This window comes from Sus scrofa, chromosome 1 (assembly GCF_054392235.1).
Source record: "Sus scrofa isolate SSC_HxYL_T2T_F1_AM1 chromosome 1, Sscrofa_HxYL_maternal_Yorkshire_Landrace_v2.0, whole genome shotgun sequence".
Lineage (NCBI taxonomy): Eukaryota > Metazoa > Chordata > Mammalia > Artiodactyla > Suidae > Sus > Sus scrofa.
Window position 1 is genome coordinate 128,573,456 of NC_139383.1, and position 17,304 is coordinate 128,590,759.

General features: G+C 38.9%; 1 protein-coding gene across 5 annotated transcripts in view; it reads left to right on the top strand.

Annotated features, from left to right (window-relative positions):
- MYO5A (myosin VA) overlaps positions 1-17,304 on the top strand; it is a 232,704-nt gene that overhangs the window by 84,425 nt on the left and 130,975 nt on the right. For all 5 annotated transcript variants that reach the window (XR_014811231.1, XM_013992979.3, XM_013992982.3 and 2 more), the window contains exons 3-4: positions 445-616; positions 2,490-2,634. Coding sequence is in view for 4 of the 5 variants with exons in the window: in XM_013992979.3 (XP_013848433.1) it covers positions 445-616; positions 2,490-2,634 (317 nt within the window). In the remaining variant the exon portion in view is untranslated. The remainder of the gene's footprint in view (positions 1-444; positions 617-2,489; positions 2,635-17,304) is intronic.

Genomic DNA, 17,304 nt, shown 5'->3' on the forward strand with positions numbered 1-17,304 from the left:
TATTATTACTATTATTATTTTTTTTTGTCTTTTTAGGTCCACACCCACAGCATATGGGGATTCCCAGGCTAGGGGTTGAATCAGAGCTGTAACTGCTGACTTATACCACGGCAACAGCCACACCAAATTTGGGTGGCGTCTATGACCTACACCATAGCTCACAGCAATGCCAGATCCTTTTAACCCACTGAGTGAGGCCAGAGATTGAACCTGTGTCCTCATGGATACTAGTCAGATTCGTTTCCACTGAGCCACAACATAAACTCTTGATTTCCCTTTTTTTTTCCCTTTGCCATTTTCACTGGTTTCTGTGGTTTTGGAAGGTGCCTGGAAAAGAATGCATTTAATAGCTGAGAAGCAAATCAGGAGTAGAAAATAAACAAAATGCATGTGCCCGTTTTGGGTTTATTGCCATGATTTATCAGGTGTCTTGTGCATTTTCAGGATTTGGAATATCGTCTGGATCCAAAGACCAAGGAACTGCCTCACTTAAGAAACCCTGACATACTTGTGGGTGAAAATGACCTCACGGCCCTCAGCTATCTTCATGAGCCTGCTGTGCTCCACAATCTCAGAGTCCGCTTTATTGATTCCAAACTTATTTATACATATTGTGGTAAGTGTACTTTGCTGTCTGTGGATTGTGAATTTTTTTCTCTAATGGACATAGCCATGAAAATATTGTGCATAGGGAAAGAAGACTGTGGTTGGATCTTCTCTTAGAAACAATATCACTTCATAGTTATCAATAAGATTTATAATAGTGTTCATTAGTAAGTTGCTTTTTATGCTAAATAAACTCTTATAAACTTATTATTTTGCTCAGAATAAAAAGAACTGAGCCCATCTTTTGGATATCTTTCCCCCACAGAGGTCATATACCAAATTCAATACTGATTTGCCACTTACTTTCATCAGAAACCATTACACGAAGAGTTGATGTCCAAATACTTACCTTTGGTGTGGGTTCAAAAAGTTTAGTGTTCTCTTTTTTTCTCGGTTGCTTAAAATGCAGGACTGGCTTGGGTTGAAGTAACCATTCTTGCTTGATCTGCTCACTTGGGCCCCTGCTTGTTTTAGTATAAACTGTAGTGATCCAGCTCAGGATTCTTTTTCTCTCCAAGCAGTTAAGCATGCACATGTCTGTACATTTGGTTCTTTTCCCTCTTTCCTTCTTTTTTCTCTTTCTCTGTTTTCTTCTTATTCTTTATTTTCTCCCTTGTCCCCCCCAGCTCTTTTTTTCTGTATTAACTTCTTATCCTTCTTTGACAAATCATTGTCTTCTGAGACTCATGCTGACATTGCTGTTTGTTTCCTTCTAAGTCTCTGCCTGGTAAGATTACCCAACTCATTGTTTAGAGCGTTTCTTCATTACCTGCCTGCTTTGGACAGGGACAGCTGTCTTTCCTTCTCAAAAGCTCTTATATCTTTCGTATGCTTGGTATTTGCTCTTTTTCTTCCTGACTTTTAACTGAATATTTTTTTTTCTCAATTTTCATTTTTGTTTAATTTGTTTTTCTTCTTGCACATATGTTACTTTCTCAGTGGAGCTTTTCTTGCCCACACTGTCGTTTCTTCTTAGTTTCTATCTTCCTCTCTGTTGAATTTTCACCTTTTTATTACTTTCTAACCTGTGATATATATTTTTTTCTTATCTTGTTAATTGTCTGAACTTCCCCCTAGAAGTCGAAATTCATGAGGGTCAAGATTTGCCTTTCTTTTTTGGTTTAACTGTTATAAACCTAGCACTTAGAAAAGTGAGACATAGTTGGAGCAAAAGAAGTATTTGTTCAATGAATGACTATTAAGTTAATATACATCTCTGGAAAATTTAATGAGATACACAAAAAGTATAAAAAAGGAAAAAGAATTACATTTAATTCACCACTGAAAAATAACCAGTTTCTTGTTGTCTTATATCCTGTGTGTATATGCAAGAAGGTATAAATAGATACAAAATTGGAATGGGTCTGTATATAGTTTTGTATCATGTTTTCCTATGATATTTAGTATTCTTTGTAAACATGATTTGTGGTGTTAGCACAGTAGTCTGTTTATGGATAACAAAATGTATTTAACCACCCTCCCTTTATTATGTAGTTTGTCTCTGCTTTTCACTGTTATGAATAGCATCATAATAAACATCTTTTTTTTAAAAAAAACTCTTTATGTGAGTCTTTGATTTGGATACTTTTCTAGAAGTGAATTTCTTTGTTTTAAATATTATGAAAATATTTACAGTTCTTTCAACATTGCTACAATTTTCCTTATTTTAAACAACCTAGTCCAGTTTTTAAATGATATTTTAGTTAGGACTAGGTATAATGGGTTCAGAGGCAAAGGCTATGATGTATTTTGATCCTTAACAATTTTTTAGTTCAGTATTAACTGAAATTGAATTTGTGTTAAATGTGATTCTCACTTTACAAATTTTGATGTGCCCAGTAGCATATCACTGACTTCTTTTGCTTTTTTACCTTTCCCCCCAGGTATAGTCCTAGTAGCTATAAATCCTTATGAACAGCTGCCTATTTATGGAGAAGATATTATTAATGCATATAGTGGTCAGAACATGGGTGATATGGATCCACATATCTTTGCAGTAGCTGAAGAAGCTTATAAGCAAATGGCCAGGTTGGTGGAATCTCTATTTATTATTTCATGACTCTTATTAGATGTGATAATTTCTTCTTTGCTGAGTCACAGACATTTTAAAAAACAGTGAATAATGGAGTTCCTGTCGTGGCTCAGTAGAAATGAATATGACTAGCATCCATGAGGATGCAGGTTCGATCGCTGGCCTTGCTCAGTGGGTTAAGGATCTGGCGTTGCTGTGAGCTGTGATCTGGATTGAAGACTTGGCAAGGATCCTGCATTGCTGTGGTGTGGTGTAGGCCGGTAGCTGTAGCTCTGATTCGACCCCTAGCCTGGGGACCTCTATATGCCATGGGTGTGGCCCTAAAAAAGGCCAAAAAACCCCAAGAAACAAACAAAAAACAAACCCAAAACAATGAATAACAACTTGTAGGTTGTTAAATAAAAGCCTTGATTAATTTGTCTCAGATGGTCTGCAATATTATAATAACATCACATTTGTAAAAGGACATATAGGGAGTTCCCGTCGTGGCGCAGTGGTTAACGAATCCGACTAGGAACCATGAGGTTGCAGGTTCGGTCCCTGCCCTTGCTCAGTGGGTTAAGGATCCGGCGTTGCCGTGAGCTGTGGTGTAGGTCGCAGACGCAGCTTGGATCCCGCGTTGCTGTGGCTCTGGCGTAGGCCGGTGGCTACAGCTCCGATTGGACCCCTAGCCTGGGAACCTCCATATGCCGCGGGAGCGGCCCAAGAAATAGCAAAAAGACAAAAAAAAAAAAAAGTGTAAAAGGACATATAGTTTTTAAAAACTGCCTTTGGAATCACATCGTAATTCTGTGACTGAGTAAGGGCAGATGTTACATTTTACAGATGAGTGGATCAAGATTTGGAAATATTAAATGACTTGCCCCGTGTCTTTCAGCTAGTGAGTAGCAGACTAGAACTAAAAGGTCTAAGTGCTAAAAGAAATCTGTTTGTATCTGGGAGAATGAAATTTCAAGAAAAGTATGAATTTTAAAGTTAGCCTATGCTAAGACATCAGTAATTTTAATTTTGAGAGTGGAGAATGGGAGAAAAAAGCTACTTTCAAGACTAAATTATACCGTTGATAATATAATGTAATGAGGAACTGTGCTTGTATAGAAGGATAATCTATTTTTAACTTATTTCTCCAGTCTATAGGTAAGAACTTGGCATGTTATAAAAATGGTATGGGAAACCCTCAAGCAATTTATGGGGAGAAAACTAATGCTGCAGAGGCTTTTATCTTCTTCTTTCCAACCAGGGGGAATGTTTGTACATAATTGGACCAGTGTGTGAAAGAATTTTAGAATTATTCCAATGAGAGAGTCCATAGACTTCATTATGCCCTTTTATTAATAAGAATTTCTAAATTATCTAATAATACTTCTAATAACAGCTAGCATTCATTTAGTATTCTCTCTGTGAAAGACACTGATTGCTTCCCATTTATTAACTAATTTTATCCTCACAGAACCCAAGATTGGTATTATTATTATTAATCTTTATTTTAGAGAAAACTAAAGCACTGAGAAATTGTAACTTCCCAAGGACATGTGACCAGGAAACTAGTTTTCAATTTTCGTTTGCCTAACACTGTGATTATTAACATATTAAATATAAAATGAGTAAATATAGTTCTGTTCTACCTGCCATAGTATACCAGATTCTGTACAGAGTAGTAAATAGTGTCAAAAGTTTAAGAAACATTATTTTTTAATTTAAAATTGAGAAAATTTGCTGTATAGCACTGGGAACTATGTCTAGTCACTTAGCATGATACTGTGAGAAAAAAGAATGCATACATGTATGTGTAACTGGGTCACCTTGCTGTATGGTTGAAAATTGACAGAACACTGTAAACCAGCTATAATGGAAAAAATTAAAATCATTATGAATAAATGAAAAAAAAAAAAGAAAACTGAAAAAGAATTGAGAAAATTCCATTTATCAGTATAATTTTTCCTGAAAATTAGGAAAGTACACTATTTGATTTGTACAGTGTTGAGCATTGCAGTACAACCTTAGCACCACACAAGTTCATCCTGAGAGCTACTAGCCAGAGAGAGAAGTCATAGACTGCTGGACCCTAAAAATAATCTCTGAAAAATTTTATGCTGCTCATAGAGAATTATGTGTCTTCTTTGAAAATACTATTTTTTTTTTTTTTTGTCTTTTTGTCCTTTTAGGGCCTCACCTGAGGCATATGGAGGTTCCCAGGCTAAGAGTCTAATCAGAGCTGTTGCTGCCGGCTTTCGCCAGAGCCACAGCAATGCCAGATCTGAGCCGAGTCTGTAACCTACACCACAGCTCACAGCAACACTGGATCCTTAACCCACTGAGTAAGGCCAGGGATCAAACCCGCAACCTCATGGTTCCTAACTGGATTCGTTTCTGCTGTGCCGCAGCAGGAACTCCTAAAAATACTATTTTTAAATGTGGAAGCTTGGTTCTCACCATCTTTGTTACTGTTAATCCACAAATAGTGTTAGATTTATATGAATATTTCTGGCATTTTTTACCCTTAGGTTTACTTGGTTTCTTAACCCTACCGCCTCATTATTATCCTGTACTCCAACATAATTTCTTTTTTGGGGAGGGGGGAGGCTCTCTTCCTGGCCTTTTTTTTTTTTGCCATTTCTTGGGCTGCTCCTGCGGCATATGGAGGTTCCCAGGCTAGGGGTCCAATCGGAGCTGTAGCCGCCGGCCTACGCCAGAACCACAGCAACGCGGGGATCCGTGCCGCGTCTGCGACCTACACCACAGCCCACGGCAACGCCGGATACTTGACCCACTGAGCAAGGCCAGGGATCGAACCCGCAGCCTCATGGTTCCTAAGATTCGTTAACCACTGAGCCACGACGGGAACTCCTCCAACTTAATTTCTTAACAGCACATTTGTTTGTTTTTCCTTTGCTCACTTTTGTTTTTTAGGCAGTTTTAAAATATGCTTCAATCAGTTATGGTATTATGTTTACCATTTATATGAATTAATCTACACCCATAAATTGCATCCCAACCTATGCCTAAAATAGACAATGTCTGCTTAGGTGTACAGCAGGGAATTGATGTTGCAGGATCATTTCTTGCCATCCTTTTGTTACCAAATGAAGATGTCCCATCTTTACCACATGTGCATCCTGGTGTTTTCCATCCCTGTGTTCCTAGAGGCCCCCACACCTTTAGGGAAGACGGTTTATCACTCGTTCCCTAAAACTTACCGTTCTGGGCACTGGGGACACAGCAGCGAGCACAATACACAAAATAGACAAAAATTCTTACCCTTATGAAATGAGGCATGGTAAACAATAACGTAGATAGGACACACAGTTTGTCACATATTAATAAGTACTATCCTGAAAAGTGAAGTCAGAAGAGGAGATAAGGAGTGCTGGTGGACCAGAGGGTATGTGTACTAGGCTCAGGAAAGCCTCACTGTAAAGCGACCTTTCTTTTAAAACAAAATAAAGCCAAAACAAAAACAAAAAAACAAAAAAAAAACCTTATATAGCAATAATTTTAGATTTTAAAAAAGTTTGGAAAATAGTGCACTGAGATACCAGATACCCTACCTCTAGTTTCCCCAAATGTTAACATGTTATATACCCAGAGTAAATTATTGAAAGGAAATTCACATTGATGTAATACTATTAAATAACCTAAAAATCTTGTACACAGTTTATTGTTTCCCTTCCCATGTCCTTTTTCTGGTTTGGAATCCAATGTAGAATCATACATTGCCCTCTGTTCTATTTCCTTAGTTTCCTCCAATCTAGGACCATCCTTTGGTCTTTGTTTTGCTTTCATGACTTGGATGCTTTTGAGTAGTGCTTGCCAGTTGGTTATCTTGCCAGTTGGTTATCTTGTAAGTCCCAAGGACGTAGCAGTGGAAAAATTAGACAGAATAGACCAAAAGAAAAATCTTACTCTCAGAAAAGTTTAACATTTTCTCCTGATTAGATTGATGTTATGCATTCTGAGCAGGAACACCACAGAAGTGATGCTGTGCCCTTCATCATATGAAGAGATGCAAGATGCCAGTTATTGGGGATGTTAGCTTGATCGTTTGGTTAAGGTGGTATCTGTACTATAAAGTTACTGTTTTTAATCCTGAAATTAATAGTAAGTATCTTGTAGGAAGATATTTTGAGACTATGCAAACATCCTTTGTCATTTTACTTTCACTCACTAATTTTAATATCCATCCATGGTTCTTACCTGAAACACTTACTACTGTGGTGTTTGTCAAGTGGTTGTTTGCTATTTCCAGCATTCCTTCTACATGCATGAATAGGAATTCTACTCTAAGGAACTTATAATTATTTATTCATTTTTATTTGTAATCAGTACAGACTCATGGATAGTTATTTCATACTATGGATTATTCTGCATTCCTGTCATTATTTATTTTGATCAAACTGTCTCAGATTTGGCCATTGTGAGCTCTTTCAAGTGTCCTTTCAATATCCTTCCATCATTCGTTGAGCATTTCCTTACTTTCTTGTACCACCTGGCTCATTTTTTAATTTTCTTACCCCAGTGCTGGATTCAGCAATTTCTTCAAGGAGCCCTGGCTCACTGTATTGGAAAATGGTACTTAGAAACCCAAGATCAAGATGCTAGATGTGTTCTCTACTCCTGGGGTATCATTGGCTCTAAGTTCTCTGAGTGGGCAGAGCTAAGTAATGTATGTTTCCCCCACAGCCTCAGCAAATGAATGTGTTGTCATACTTTTAAAAAATTGACAAGTGAGAAATGATGTCTTAGTGTTGTTTTAATTTACCTTTCTCTAAGTACGAAAGAGTTTGCACATCTTTATACACACACTCACATACATGCACACACATTCCTTTATTTCTCTATGTATATTAAAAACCATAAGGTCACACTAATACCTTCAGTACCAGTCCAACACTGCAATTTTTATTCTTGCTTTCTCTTTTTCCTCTTGTAACTTCTTTCTTTGATCTTGAGAAACCTGGCTCTCATTATCCGCAATATATTTATTTGTTTGCTCAGTCCTAGAATACTCATAGTTCCAAAATGCTAACTTACTACCCCTGTGAAAAGCAAATTTACCACTCAAGTACAACATTTGTGTTCAGTTCATTTTGTCTTCAGCTTTATATAATATAAAGTAACAGTTTCCAAAGTTTCTTAGGTTAGTTCCTTTCTTTCCCACCCACCTTATTAGTTTATTTATTTAATGTTGATTGTTTTCAACATTTTGAAGTTGCAAGAAGTGCTATAATAAATAACCTTGTGCATGTACATTTTTGTATTTATTTATTTGTTTATATATTACTCTTCCAAATTTCTGTTAATGAAACCATAGGAGCAAAACATATAACATGAATCAGCTACACAGTGGAGCACGGCCTAGATAATGAGGCAGTTTTCCCCACATCTTGGGAAAAAGAGTAATAGATATATTTTTTATGAACACTATTTTAAAAATATAAATTCTCACAACATCTACAGGAGCTAGAGCCCAAGAGAACCCACTGAGGATCCATCATCCAGTGGGACATCAGAGGCAAGCTCAGGGACAGGGATCGGGGGAGGTAGGTAGAGAGTTTCTCCAGGAGAAGCTGCAGCAGTCCCTCTTTTCCGGGAAAGTCTGGTGGTGACAAGCTGCGATGAAGGAACAGAATGGGTGGCAGCAGTGTTGGGCAGCTATTCAGCACTTTTGATCACAAATATTTGGTATGATCCAGTTGGTGTTGCCAGCGAGATGGAGGGAGACTTTTTATCCACAAGGGCAGAGAGTGCACCTCTGCTTGAAGAGGGCCTGGAGGGGCGAGGAGCCCAGACTTTCACATTCTTTGCGACCTCATTTGTACCACAGCCATAGTGTTGTGAGCTGGTTAAACTCAGCCACTTTCGGGAGGAGGATGTACAACCTGATCACTGACAGATTTTGCAAGTTTAGGTTCCTATCTGTTTCAGAGCCTTTCTCTACCAACAAAGAATTTCTGAACTGGATGGGTCTGGTTGAAGGTGTCTTACATCCAAAATCAGTGCTGTTGCTCCAAGCCAGGACCCCACTGTTCTTGGAATCCATTTCCCTTCCCCACTCTTAATGTCCAGCACAATGCTTTTTTTTTTCTTTTCTTTTTTTCTTTTGTCTTTTTGTCCTTTCTAGGGCTGCTCCTGTGGCATATGGAGGTTCCCAGGCTAGGGGTCGAATCGGAGCTGTAGCACTGGCCTATGCCAGAGCCACAGCAACCTGGGATCTGAGCCGCGTCTGCAACCTACACCACAGCTCATGGCAACACCGGATCCTTAACCCACTGAGCAAGGCCAGGGATCGAACGTGAAACCTCATGGTTCCTAGTCGGATTCGTTAACCACTGTGCCACAATGGGAACTCCATCCAGCACAATGCTTTTGAGCTGAACACCGTGCCTTGGCTACTTGTGACCCCATGGCTTGAGAATCCAAGTCATTATATATAAGCAGATGGAGGTGTTGCTGGATTTGGGGCCTCTTAGCTAGTACACAGTGAGGTTGTGGTTCTTGAAATATGGCTTCACAGTGTACACAGTCTAATCCCCACAGGCTAATTTGCATGTATTGCCATTACACAGTGTTCAGTGCTATTGCCATAAACTTAACTGGGGCCTCTAAGAAGACAGATTTGAAGTGGAGCACATTTTTGTATTTTTAGAGGTGTAGGTCAGGTAATTGTGGCATTGGTAGGTCAAAATGTAGGTATAAATACAGTGCCAAGTTTCCTCTAGAGGAGTTGTGCTGGTTTTCATTCCTGCCAAAAATGTTTAATAGTACCTGTTTCCTCACAGCCTTATTAACAGAACGTGTAATCTTTCTTTTTAGTTCTTGCAAATCTAATGGTATCTCAATGTTGTTTTCATCCGCATTTCTTTAAACATGATGAGTAAGTTTGAACATCTTTTCATATGTTCAAAAGCAATTTCATTTTTTATTTGTTTCTTTGCTTATGAGCTGAATTGTCTACTCATGTCTTTTTTTTCCCATTTTTTTCTATTGTTTTTGGTTCTTTGGTCCTCAATCTTTTTAAAATTTTTTTTAAATGTTTTTAAAAAGTACATTATATATATATTAGCTCTTTACCTGTGCTATATATATCAGTTTCCTTTTGATTTTATTTATGGTGTTTATTTATCAGTTTTCTTTTGATTTCATTTATAGTGTTTTATTCCCTTGCAAATTTATTAGTCCTTTCTTTTATTGCTCTGGATTTTGATGCATTGTTAGAAAACTTTCCCTCCACCAAAGTAAAAGAGGGATTAATCCTCTTTTTCTTCTAGTCCTTGTATTGTTTTATAATTTACCTTTACATCACTGATCCATTGAAGTTTATATTTTTGTATGATGAGAGAGATGGATCTGAATTTTTCTTTTTTTCTCAATGGTACCCAGTTACCCCAGCATCATTTATTAAGAAACCCCTCTTTACCCCAGTTATATGAGATGCCACCTAAAATTTATACTATCATAAATTTTCTTATGTCCTTTTTTTTTCTTTTTTTTTTTTTGGCTTTTTGGCTTTTTGGCTTTTTGCCTTTTCTAGGGCCGCTCCCGTGGCACATGGGAGTTCCCAGGCTAGGGGTCTAATCAGAGCTATAGCTGCCGGCCGACACCAGAAAGCCACAGCAACGTGGGTCTGAGCCGCATCTGCAACCTATACCACAGCTCACAGCAATGACGGAGCCTTAACCCACTGAGCAGGGATCGAACCTGAAACCTCGTGGTTCCTAGTTAGATTCATTAGCCACTGAGCCATGACAGGAACTCCCTGGGTCACTTTCTTGACTGTATTCTTTCACCTCCCTTTATTCATGTCCCAGTACTACACTTCTTTGGTTATAGTGGCTTTATAGTATATTTTAACATCTGAAAGCCCCTCATAGTTTGTCTTTTTCATTATTTTTCTGGCTATTTTCCTTGGATGTTTATTTTTACATATATTGGTATTATCCAACTCCATAAAAAATAAAACTGTCTTTTGAGTAATAACAGGAATGAAAGAAGAAAGCATTCAGAAATCTAGGGGAAGGATATTCCAAACAGAGAGATCAGCAATTGCCAGGATCATACAAAGCCTTGAGGACTATTGTAGCAAAATTGACTTTTTCTCTTAGTGTGGGTCTTGAGCAGAAGAATGGCATGATCTGGCAGCTATGTTAAAAATTGGCAGTAGACTCCTACAAAAATGTGTACCCTGAATCTAATCATGAGAAACATCAGAAAAACTGAAAATGAGGAGCACACTACAAAATAACTGTATATACTCTTCAAAATTATCAAGATCCAAAAAGTCAAAGAAAGAACTTTTTTTTTTTTGTCTTTTTGCCTTTTCTAGGGCTGCACCTGCGGCATATGGAGGTTCCCAGGCCAGGGGTCTAATTGGAGCTGGTGCTGCCAGCCTGCACCAGAGCCACAGCAATGCGGGATCCAAGCCACGTCTGTGACTTACACCACAACTCATGGCAATGCCGGATCCTTAAACCACTGAGCAAGGCCATAACCAGGGATCGAACACATAACCTCATGGTTTTTAGTGGGATTTGTTATCCACTGAGCCATAACAGGAACTCCAAGAACATTTTTTTTTTTTTTGGCCATCCCGTAGCACATGGAGTTCCCGGGCCAGGGATTAGATTCGAGCTGCAGTTGTGAACCTGTGTCCTGGTGCTGCAGAGATGCTGCCAGTCCCATTGTAGCACAGTGGGAACTCCCTACAGAACTGTTCTTGATTAAAGGAGATGGAGGATACATTCCAATTAAATGCAATGAATATTCAGAATTGAATCCTTGATGATGAGGAAGGGAAGGTAACTTTGCAGTGGTCGTTGCTGGATTAGTAATAAATTTGGAATATGGATTATGGATTAAATAATGCTATTATGTCAATGTTGTATTTTCTGATTTTGATGACAGTAGATATGTAAAAGCAATGTCATTGTTCTTAGGAAATATAGTCCAAAATATGTAGGAGTCATTATGTCTATAAACATGTCTCTCAAATGTTTCGTAAAATATCAGAATAAGAGAAACAGAGATATTTATGAAACAAATGAGCAAAACCTGAACAATTGGTGAATGTGAATAAAGCATATCTAGTTCATTTTACTATTTTTGCAATTTTTTATACGTTTGAAATCATATCAAAAATAAAGTTAGAAAATAAGAACCAGAACAAAAGCACAGAATGTAATTCAATGAGTGTAGAATCCAGGAGACTGGTTAGAAGGATTTTGCATTGATCCAAGCAGGAGCTGATGATAATCTAATTGAGTAGAATATAATCAGAGATGGTAAGAAATTGTAACAATAACCAGGATCCTTGACTCATGACTCCTTTCTGACAGGCCCCTTGCAGAGAACAGCACCCTCACAGAAAACCTTCACTGACTAGCCTCTTAATTTTAATAGTCCTGTTAGCTAACAGGGGAGAAAAACTCAGTGGGCTACTCTGGTTTTCTTCTCATATTCTTTTTTTTTTTAGGGCAACACCTGTGGCATATGGAGGTTCCCAGGCCAGGGGTTGAATCAGAGCTACAGCTGCCAGCCTACACCACAGCCATAGCAGTGAACACAAAAGCACTTTGAAAAATGCTATTTAAATATAAGCCGTCACTGTCACCACAGTCTTGGTGACCGTGGAATCTCCTGTCTACATTCTCTTTCCATCCACTTTAGCCTGTCATTGGCTTTTATCCCTCCTGACTCTATGCCAGGACTTTTCTTAGGGGCCCCTTATTGCATTTGCTTAGGCAGTCTCTGAATGCTTTACTGTCCTAAGGTTCATTGGCTAAATGGATGCTGCCTGTTATAAAATCTTTCCTGTTACCAGCTGTGACCAGCCATGTGGTACCAAGTATCCTACTTAGGCAAATTGACTTGAAGTGGTACCTGCTGCCTGATAAAGAATTTTATGAATGTTGTATAAAGGTGAATTAACTTCTTCTTTTTTCATTTTTTAAGTTTTATTGAAATACAGTATTGTGATAATTTTCAGCTTTACAACAACGTGATTTGGTTATACATGTACATGCATCTATACTTTTTCAGATTCTTTTCCCGTATAGATTATCACAGAATATTGAGTAGAGGTCTCTGCTTTCACCAGTGTGCCAGGAACCATGAGGTTGCGGGTTCAATCCCTGCCCCTGCTACTCTTATAGTGAATATTTAAACTTTAAAAATCATACTAAATATTGTCATTGTGAATGCATTGTCTAGTATCAGTTTTATAGTTTAAATCTTTTCTTCTTGGAGTTGATCAAAAGTAGAAATCTTGGAGAAACAGAGCAGAACAGCTTCATGTTTGACAAGTGAGAACATGTTTGCTTATAAGCTAAAAATTAGACCCAGGTGTTTGTACACTTAACCAAGGTGCATGGCAACACCTGGTGGGTGGTTATCAGAGAATCAGCATCAAGGTGGGTGGATATAGTAAATTGCGTTCTGCATGAGTCCAGTCTGAGGCCAGCATTCCTTAGTTTCCTTATTAATGACCTGAAGGTGAACGGAAAGTATGCTAAGTTTGCAGAGGACAAGATGATGTTCTTGGAAGACATGAATAGTATGCAATATGAGCATGATAAACTAGAGAGATTACATTTTTAAAGGGTAAAGTTCAAAAGAAACATGTATAAAACAATATATCTGAATCAAAATGAAATTTAAATAGGTATAATCTAAGGAATGGCTGGACAGACTGCTGAGACCAGCTCAGCAGGATGGGGCTGAAGAACGGGTGCTGTGAAACCTAAGGAAAAATGTTAACATAAAACAAAACACAGGAGTTCCCGTCGTGGCGCAGCGGTTAATGAATCCGACTAGGAACCATGAGGTTGCGGGTTCGATCCCTGCCCCTGTTCAGTGGGTTAACGATCTGGCGTTGCCGTGAGCTGTGGTGTAGGTTGCAGACGTGGCTCGGATCCATCGTTGCTGTGGCTCTGGCATAGGCCCGGCGGCTACAGCTCCGATTAGACCCCTAACCTGGGAACCTCCATATGCCGCGGGAGTGGCCCAAAAAAAAATAGCAAAAAGACAAAAAAAAAAAAAAAATCAAAACACAGAGACATTTATCTTAAGTAAAGGTGGGAACTGGGGGACTCAAGGTCTCAGGGACCAAGAGCACCGCCTCAAGAAACCACACTCACACTGCTTTTATTGTGCTCTTTAGGATTACATTGAGTGAGGAGGGGGCTATAGGTGGAGGATATAGGTTTTTTTTTTTTTTTAATAAGTTCTTTTATTATTTTAAAAGTCACTTAGCTGGTAGATGGTTAAGCTTTTACTCTGACTTTTAGGCATTTAACAATCATTAGCATTTGAGTTAGCTATCTATGCATAGCATTTCAGAGAATCCTCACTGTGCTTCTTCAAAGGGCATACCTATTTTTGGCAACCCAGCGTGCCTAGGTTTGCACCTTGTTTGTCTTTGCTGATGCATATTCTGCTTATAAACCCCTTGGGGCCATAAGGATCCTCTTTCTCTTATTCTTTAGAGGACGTATCATGCTTGTGCAAACGGCGTGCCAATCTGCACAAGTCCCGCGTGCCTAGACGAATGCATCAACGCATTATATTCTCATTCAGCTGATCCTACGAATAACTTATGCCTTTAGGTCTTTGTTCTTAAGTTTAAGTCATTTACCAGCACTGAGACTGTTTTTTAAGCAGGAAGATGGTAGAGTAAAGCAGGACAAGACGGAGTTTTCAGCAAAGAGGCTAAGAAAATACTGTAGAAACATGTCTCGAGACAACAGACCAAATAGATATAGATACATAAAAGGAAAACAGACTAAAGTGTAACCTCTCTTTCTTCAATGCATGGAAGGTATTCTGTCTTGAGGATTTATTTGAATAATTTATTTCTTGGGGATTCAGGTGCCTCTCCATAGTTTAATTCCCATTGCCTTTCCCCATACAACCTAGTTTTCTCCTAATTGTCATATGAGTTAATTCAGCCATCACCTCTCTAGAATGTATTTCCTGACATCCTCTGCTCACATCTCCCACTAGATCCACACCCCTTATCCATGCTTTCGTACTATACTGGACAGATCTCTCTTGTGGTAATTACTCCACTGTATTTTAAATGTGCTTTTCAGTCTCTCTCAATAGGCTATGACCCTGGCGTCTTTAATCTTCATAAAAGGTTTGGCATATTGTGGCTACTCATTACATGCTTTTTGAATGAATGAACGAAGAAGTATTTTTAGGTGGTGGCTTTTAGTTCACATTATAGCCTCTGGAAGCACCGTTGACTGAAATAGTTCACAGAATTCATCTCTACTCTAAGGCACCTGGAACCCAGGCTGTTTAGGATCATTGTAGAGGCCCTTGAGAAGACTGGACAAGCCAGAAATGATATATTTTCAGTTCATGCATCCTTAGGATACTTCAGATTGATCTGTCCTTGATGAAGAGTGGTGTTCTGCTGTTCCTTAACTTGGCTTTATGAGGCCCTTGAAATGATATCTGCATACCAAAGGTATAAGTGTAGGAGAAAATGTCCCAATAAAAATGTAGAAAGGAGAGACACCCCGACCATGATGACTAAGCAAAGTCCATCCAACTGCCCCAACCACCCCTCCCCCACACACCTGCTTCTGTAAATTTGTTTCTGCATCTACTACCTTGCCTGACGTCACTCCAGTACAACTAGCCAAGCATGGACCTGGAAGAAGTAGCCCATAAAAGTCTTGTGAAACCCTTCTTCCCAGTTCAGACTCTGGAGATTGATCTCCTCTGAGCCTGCCGGCGTAATAAACCTGAGTTCTCCAACTCTCTGAGTGCTCGCTTGGTTTCTCGCTGGGTAAAAGAGCTGATCCACTGAAGCCACAGAGCTGCTGGAGCTAGTACACGACAGCCACAGGGCTGTCACCAGAGCTGATATGCTGCAGCGCAGGGCTGCTGGGTAGCTGCTGTAATATAAGAAGGTTCTTATAATGTAAGGGCAAGAACACCTCAAGGATTTTGAGTAGTGGCTGATCAGTTAATCAAAATTTCAAAGACCAATAAATTATTATTTACATATATGTAACAATGTAAAGCTTACAGCTCAAATGACTAGAATAGGGTAGACTCTGCTATTGACCTTAAAACCATAAAATTTTTATCTTTGATGCTTTTCTGTATTTTCTCCCCATCTCTATCCTACTTTTCTTGTTTTCCCCTTTGCATGCCTTTTTTTTTTTTTTTTTTTTTTTTTGTCTTTTTGCCATTTCTTGGACTGCTCCGGTGGCCTATGGAGGTTCCCAGGCTAGGGGTCGATTTGGGGCTGTAGCCGCCAGCCTATGCCACAGCCACAGCAGCACAGGATCCAAGCCGCGTCTGCAACCTACACCACAGCTCACGGCAACTCCGGATCCTTAACCCACTGAGCAAGGCCAGGGATGGAACCCGCAGCCTTATCGTTCTTAGTTGGATTCGTTAACCACTGAGCCACAACGGGAACTCGCATGACTCCCCTCTTCTACCTGTCTCTACTCTTGTCTCTTTGGCATTTCTTCCTATGACCACTTGTAACTGAAAAACATTTTAAAGATTCTACTGTACTTGTTTTTATAAAGATTTGTATTTCCTGGCCTTAATTTAAAAGCAGGTGAAAGGATTGCTTTAATTTTTCTCTTTGTAGCCCTTAATTGACTTTGGCCATCTCAGATTCAAAGGTCCTACAGAGAAGAAATGTTTACCTATTTCAAATATAGTCACTCAATACCATCTGAATATCTGTAGGCCTGTCCTGTTCTAATTGTGCTTAATCTCAAGAGTTTACCTGGCTTAGAGTGCAAGCTGTGGCCCATTCAAAATCTAAAAAATCAACTCCAGAGTTTGACTTTTAGTTTATATTACTTTAGAATTAAGAAAGACTTTAGGTGCTATTTAATATTAAAGATGACGCAAACTGTGGGCAAAGACGGCCTGCGATTGCCCAAAGTCATGAAGTTGGTAAATTGCAGATCTAAGACCAATTAAGATAAAAGACCCCAATTCAGAGAAGTTTCTATGATGAAAGAGTGGTACTTATTTATACACCAAAATGCTCTACCAGGCCCCAGGAAGAAGAGAAGCCTCTACTAAAAAGTCAGGAAAAGTAATAAATAGTAAAGGCCCTTAAAAATTGTTGCTCATGTAGATCCAGGATCCTGACTCCTGAAAAAGAAAATATATCTTGGTGTGTGCTCGACATCAGTGTGTATGTGTACATTTGTACAAATCTGTGTGATTCATTTGAACAATCCTTAGCCTTATTTAATATTTCTCTCTTTACTCATAGTATAGGAAAAGATTATTATATAATTAATTTTTAGATTTTTTTTTTTGATGTTAACATTTTGTCATTAAGATTTGAAATACTGGAGTTCCTGTTGTGGCTTAGTGGTAATGAACCTGACTGGTATCCATGAGGATGTGGGTCCGATCCTTGGCCTCACTCAGTTGGTTAAGGATCCAATGTTGCTTGTGAACTATGGTGTAGGTCACAGCCACAGCTCAGATCCTGAGTTGCTGTGGGTCTGGTGTAGGCTGGCAGCTGCAGTTCTGATCTGACCACTAGCCTGGGAACTTCCGTATGCTGCAGGTGCAGCCCCAAAAAGGAAAAAAAAAAAAAAAAAAAAGAAAAGACTTGAAATACTATTTCAAAGTCAGCACAGTTTAGGATAGCAGTTCCCACTAATATTTCCTTT